The sequence below is a fragment of the Marmota marmota genome, unplaced genomic scaffold (assembly GCF_001458135.2).
Source record: "Marmota marmota marmota unplaced genomic scaffold, marMar, whole genome shotgun sequence".
Classification (NCBI taxonomy): Eukaryota; Metazoa; Chordata; class Mammalia; order Rodentia; family Sciuridae; genus Marmota; species Marmota marmota.
Genome location: NW_025999880.1, coordinates 11,377,259 through 11,383,106, shown reverse-complemented (window position 1 = coordinate 11,383,106; position 5,848 = coordinate 11,377,259). Strand labels below are relative to the sequence as shown.

General features: G+C 54.1%; 2 protein-coding genes and 1 long non-coding RNA gene across 11 annotated transcripts in view; 2 read left to right on the top strand and 1 right to left on the bottom strand.

Moving 5' to 3' along the window:
• The window catches only part of Epn3 (epsin 3), a 29,101-nt gene that overhangs the window by 9,186 nt on the left and 14,067 nt on the right, over window positions 1-5,848 (top strand). For 5 of the 6 annotated variants that reach the window (XM_048789094.1, XM_048789108.1, XM_048789083.1 and 2 more), the window contains one exon: window positions 1-237. In XM_048789094.1, the coding sequence (XP_048645051.1) occupies window positions 1-165 (165 nt within the window). In that variant the 3' untranslated portion in view covers window positions 166-237. Of the gene's footprint in view, window positions 238-5,848 lie in introns of those variants that run through there. The other variant, XM_048789085.1, reaches the window with a different exon arrangement.
• Window positions 579-5,848, bottom strand: part of LOC107150446 — a 6,428-nt gene continuing 1,158 nt past the window's right edge. The window contains exons 3-4 of one of the 2 annotated variants that reach the window (XR_001504589.2): window positions 923-1,025; window positions 579-803 (exon numbers count right to left, since the gene is read on the bottom strand). This is a non-coding gene — a long non-coding RNA (uncharacterized LOC107150446). Of the gene's footprint in view, window positions 1,026-5,848 lie in introns of both variants that reach the window. The other variant, XR_007342491.1, reaches the window with a different exon arrangement.
• The window catches only part of Spata20 (spermatogenesis associated 20), a 12,817-nt gene continuing 11,448 nt past the window's right edge, over window positions 4,480-5,848 (top strand). Inside the window, exons 1-3 of one of the 3 annotated variants that reach the window (XM_048789078.1) lie at window positions 4,496-4,608; window positions 5,367-5,486; window positions 5,612-5,791. In XM_048789078.1, the coding sequence (XP_048645035.1) occupies window positions 5,410-5,486; window positions 5,612-5,791 (257 nt within the window). In that variant the 5' untranslated portion in view covers window positions 4,496-4,608; window positions 5,367-5,409. Of the gene's footprint in view, window positions 4,609-4,632; window positions 5,487-5,611; window positions 5,792-5,848 lie in introns of those variants that run through there. The other 2 variants (XM_015495473.2, XM_015495474.2) reach the window with 2 other exon arrangements.

Sequence of the window (5,848 nt, the reverse complement as noted above, 5' to 3'; positions counted from 1 at the left end):
CTGGGCCGCTGCACCCGGGCCCGCAGTCTGGCACCAACCCCTTCCTCTGAGCGACGCCCCAGCCTGAGCGCGAGGCCACGCCCCCTCGTGACCTTGGGCCGGGCGGCAGTGCTGGTCAAGCACCGATCCCAGCCTCGCGGGGCAAGGCGGAAGGTGCACTCCTGAAGTTGGAGACTGAGGACGTTTTTTGGGGCGGAGGTGGCTAGACCACACCCCAACAATAAAGACTGGAACCCACGGGCTCAGCTCTTACTACCAAGGGGACTTCTTGTGGGGTGTGGCACTGGGGTCTGGACTACAGGAGGGATCATCACTGGCTGTGGAGGAAACTACTGCTCTACAATCTAGGGCACGAAACGGTCCCATTTCCCTTACAACTAACTCCTCTCAAACCTCCATCCACAGCCTCATCTCCTGTTGGCCTGGCACCTTTGCTTCCAGATGTTCCCAGGCTGTCACTCATTTGGTTATGGTCATTTCATTTATTCATCGCACATCAGCAAGCACTGGGGATGATCTAATAGGGGACGGTAGGCGTTTGTTCCCATTTACTGGGCACTTGTTAATGTGCTAAGCACTTTAGGCAGAACATTTCTTTTAATCATTGCAACTCTGGGAGACAGAGAATATTGTCACTCCCATTCAGGACAGCTACAGAATCTGCAGGGTCCACTGCAAAATGAAAATGCTGCCAGATGTGGTGGCACACGCCTATAATCCCAGCAATTCTGGAGGCTCAGGCAGGCAGATTCCAAGTTCATGTACAGCCTGGGCAAATTCAGTGGGCCCTCGGCAACTTAGACCTAGCCTCAAAGTAAAAAAAAAATAAAAAAAGGACTTGGGCTATAGCTCAATGGTAAAGTGCCCTGGATTCCATCCCCACTACTTCCCACCCCCACAAAAGAAAGAAAATGCAGGGTACCCTCTTCAAAATTGGGTTAAGAATTTCAATACAGGAACAGCAGAGCATCAAACCAAGTGCATGGTCCTCCCAAGTGCAGTTGCACAGGTCTCTCTTGCAGCAGCTCCCATTTTATAGGTGAGAAAATTGAGTATCAGAGAGGTTAAGTGGCATGTTCAAAGTCACAAAGCAAGGGCTGTGAGGAGATGAGATTCAAAGTCATCAGACAGTCTGGCTCCTCATCCAGGAGCTCCCAGACTGGGCCCCAGATTTAATTCAGCAAATATTGACTGACTGTTGTGGACAAAGTGTTGGGCTGTCCTGGGAGGAATCCAAGAATTGCTGAGCTCACAACCTGCAGGAGCTCAGAGTACAGCAGAGCAGACAAAAGGTGTGTGTGGGGTGGGAGGGATGTGACGCAGCTGCAGCAAAGCCAGGTCAGGAGCACTCATGTTCCTATGTTTACTGGGTCATCTTAAATCCAGCTCTGAGCCTGCCCCCACCACCAAGGCTGACAAGAAACTTCCCTTTATCAGTGGGAGTCGGCTCCTACCGCGGGTTCATGAAGGGTTTTAGAAACCAAGAGTGGGACAAGGCCTGGTACTCATCCTGGGAGCCATCACGGCCACTTTTACTTTCACTCAATGCTTCGTGATCACTGTATCACTGGACACTGGTGTGTCCTCAGTGCTTAGGGGTGGCCCTGCAAGCCAGCCTGCTGTTAGCCCCTTCCCCTTTTAAGGTACTGAGAGCAAACAGCCTTCCATAGCCCTCCCAAGAAATATCCAAGTTGTTGATGGTGGGGGTGTGTGATGCCACTGTCCTCCTGGGGTGGGTTGCTTTGTTTGTGTGGAGGGAGGGAGTCCCACTGTTGCAGACCAGATGGACAAGAGCACTTACTTAGAAGTCAGACGGACAGGGTTTAAAACTCTGCTCCCAAGTTTGAACTTAATGATAATAATCTCTTAATAGGTGGTTATGCTGTCTGACCTTGAGTAAAATTACTTCACCTCTCTTTGCCTGTGCCTCGATTTCCCTACTTGTCAAATGGGATCAAGAGTTCCTTCTTTGGGCTGGGAGGGAGGGGTGCAGCTCAGGGGGAGAGCACTTGCCAAACATGCTTGGGGTCCCAGCTTCAATCCACAGTTCTGCCAACAAACAGAACTGTGGACTGAACTTCTTGCAATCCCCAGTCCTTTTGTTTCTGAGACGCCCCTCTGTGAGCTTGCACTCTGGCCATTTCATATCTATGACTTTTTCAACAAACAAATAAACAAGAGCCAGGGGTCCATCCTCTTCACGCACTGACCATGACAATGATCCCTGCCCCTCGTCCCTGGCTTTTCCAGGCAGCACACACAGCCCAGCCCCCATCTATCTTCTGCTGCACCCAAACTGGGAAGGTTCTATCTTCCTTGGTCCCAGATCCATCTCTGTGCCTCTCCCACCTAAATTAACTCTCCCCTGGAGACTCCAAGAGGGGCTATTATGTCTCCAGGGAAAAATAGTTCAGTTGCCTTGCTTCCGGTAACTACTTCTGGGACATCTTCCTCCTTGTGAGACCCTCCTCCTGGAGACTGGCACTGTGGTGCTGCCCTGCCTCCTTCCTGCCTGTGGCTGCCACTCCTCCTCATTCTCAGGATGCTTCCCTCTTGGCTCACTTGACCCCACCCAGATCCAACCTCAACACCTTATCCAGGAGGATGACCTCACAGCCTCTTGACCTCTCAGCTTCCCTGACCCATTAGCACCCTTAGGGACTTGTCACCGTCCCAGTTTCCTCCAGGCTTCCTGATCTCACTCCTCCCAGCTGGAGGATGTCCTCTGGAGCATCTCCACCTGCCAGTCCCCCACTCTCAGAACTGCTCAGTATTAAGGATCTCTTCTCTCCTCCATAGCTTCAATGGCTTTCTCTCAACCAAATTCTTCCCATCAATATGTGTTCTTATTAGCTTCATCCCCAAAGTATCTTTCTTCTCACGTTGAGTGTCCAGGGTATCCCTCCATTTCTCCTCTCTGCCCTCCCTCAATGCTCTCCAGTTGCTGCCTGCTCTCAGCCTGGTATCATTGGATGATGGTCACCACACCAACCCAGGGATTTTTCTGGTCTATCCTGGATGGATTCCCGATTCGTGTACCTTCCTTCTTGTAATCCCCAGTCCTTTTGCTTCTGAGACGCCCCTCTGTGAGCTTGCACTCTGGCCATTTCATGTCTGTGACTTTTTCAGGCTTATGGAGTCCAGAACTGAGCCTTCTTTCTGCTTCTAATGCAGTCTCCGCTGGGGGACTTCTCCCTGGAGAAACCCTCATTCCTCTCTCCCAACAGCTTCCCCTCTGTGCTCCAAGCCTTGTCACCTCCATCTCCCTGTGTTCATCTCAAAGGCACCTCAAACAACAGATCCAAAGTGCCAATCATGCTTGACACCTTCTTCTTCCACTGGGCCAGTCCTGATAATCGTGCCTAGGCCCCCAGCCCTGCCTTTTCTCTGCAGCTACACCCCCGCCTTGTGACAACCCTCCCATCTCCCTGTCTTGCTGCTTTGGCCTCCCAATCACTGCTGCTTCCTCTCTTGCCTCTTTCTGATCCATTCTCCACTGAGCAGCCAGCAAGATCTTCCCCAAATGCAAACCCAACTGGGTCATTCTCCTGACTGAAGCCCTCCAACAGCTACCTCCTGCTCTCATCAAAACTCCTCTTCTCACAAGTTCCTCCAAGACCTGGTCCCTGCCCTCCTCCCCAACCTCCAAGCCTCATTTATGACCTATCTTCCCCTTGCTTTCTGACCTGCACTTCCTTATCCCTGACTCACTGTGACATGTGGGGGCCTTTGCCTATGCTGTTCCTTCGGCCTACTTCTCCAGCGCCCTGCCCCCAGGCCTGTACGCCCTTAAATTTCTTTCCTCTTGTTCTCTATGGCTACCGCACAAATGTAATTTCCTCAGGGAAACCTTCCCTTCTTATCCCTTCCACCAGCTCAAGTACCTTGTTATATTATGCACACAGTGGGTGGTTGAATATTCATTTGTGTGGCTGTCTGACTGGCCTCTGTCTCTCAACTGTCTGTGAGTAAAACCAAGGGAACAGGCTTGTCTCTGTCCACCCTCCATTCAGTATCTGGCAGAGTGGCAGGAACTGGACACTTGGACACTTACTGCATACTGGCTCAATGCATGTGTATAAAGCATACTATACAACATAAAATTGGCTCAGTGTTATTATTCAGGAAAATGTTCCTGGAGTGGGTAGGATTTGAGCAGGACCTGAAGTTGGAGAGACTGAACCAGACTTGCTAGCTGGATAGAGCTGGACAAGACATGCCTTCAGCTAGAGTCTCATTTCTCAAAAAAAGGTCAAATTAGCTGAGGCTCTGAGATCCCATGGCCCTGGCACCCCATATCCGTGAGAGTCGTCCTCTGGCTGGCAGGGTTACTCAAGCCAAAGCAGTTTTTAGGGATGGACCCCAGGCTCTAAAGCCCGGGCTGCACCGGTTTGCAATCCTCCTCTCGGCCACATGGCGACGCTCAGAGACCAGACACTCAGCTCCGAGTCCGGGCGAAGACCCGCCCGCGGCTCTGAGGGCGTCAGGCCCGCCCCTCACAGCCTGCCGCTGGGTTTCTCTCGGAGCAGCCATGCTGGGCGCGCGGGCCTGGATGGGCCGCAGCCTCCGGCTGCCCCGCGCCAGGCTGGGTCTCACCGCGAGCCGCAGGTACGAGCGGGCCGCTGGGGTGCGCCCTGCACCTGTGGCGCCGGTGGCCGGTCTCCCTGGCTCTGGGTCCATAGTGCTGGCTCGGGCCAGCCCCGCATGCCTGGTCCTCCCCGCACCCCACCTGCCTCTGATCTGACTTGGACACCTGGCCCTGCAGAAGGGTCCTGAGACCTGCACTGGCAGAAAGGGCCTCCGTCTCTCCCCAACCCCCTCCACTTATGGGGCTGGCTCCTGGGGGGACTAATCTGAGGCTACCACCAAGAAGCCCTCCTTGAGCCCAGTGCTGGACTAGGGCCCTTCTTCAGTAACACATTGTGACCCGTCACTGCCCTATACTGATGTGGGGCCTGTCCATTATTAGGTCTGCCCCCAGCATCACTCTCCTAGGCTGAACTCCTTCAGATGGGGTGTTTCTGATTCCCTGGGTGTCCTCCGGGTCTGACACAGGACCTGGCCCATTGGGCTGCCCAGTGGTGGGTTTTGAGTAAGGAGTCCTCTGGACTGTTTTCCTCTGGTTTCCCATCACCTGGCTCAGTCCCTGACCCTGTTTATGTGTGGTCCAGCCACTCCTAGAGCAGCCACCAGCAGCTGTACCTTTCTACCCAGTTCATGCCCCCATGCATGCCAGAGGACCCCTCCCCCGCCCAGTGTAAACCACCCTTGGGAGGGGCCCTGTTAGGGGGACAGAATGGTGTTGGAAGGACCATTCTGCCCATTGTGACTCGCCCTGACCTCACAGTCACCCTTCCCACCACCAGGTCTTGAGAGGTTGGGGGAGACTAACCTGGCAGGGAGCGCCCAATGAGCCACCTCTCCTCACCCCCCAAAAAACTTAAGGGGGAGCACAAAGGCCACGGTCTCCCCCGTGGTTCAGAAAGGTGTGTGGGGCTGGGAGTTGGGGTTCTTTGGGGTTCGAAGGAAAGCTAGGTGGGATATGGGGGGAGGTGGGCATGGGCACAGGTGGGGCAGGCCTTGACCTGTGTGACCCATCTGCCTATACCAGGGGTAGCTCCTCCCGGGACAAGGACCGTAGTGCTACAGTCAATAGTTCAGTGCCCATGCCTGCCGGAGGGAAGGGAAGTCGTCCCAGCTGCCCCCCAGCCACACCCCAGAAAGCCCCCAACCGCCTGATCAATGAGAAGTCACCATACCTTCTACAACATGCCTACAATCCTGTGGACTGGTAAGTACCTTTCCAGTGCTCTCCTTGAAGCAGCTGGGGCCCCAGACCCCCCCCCCC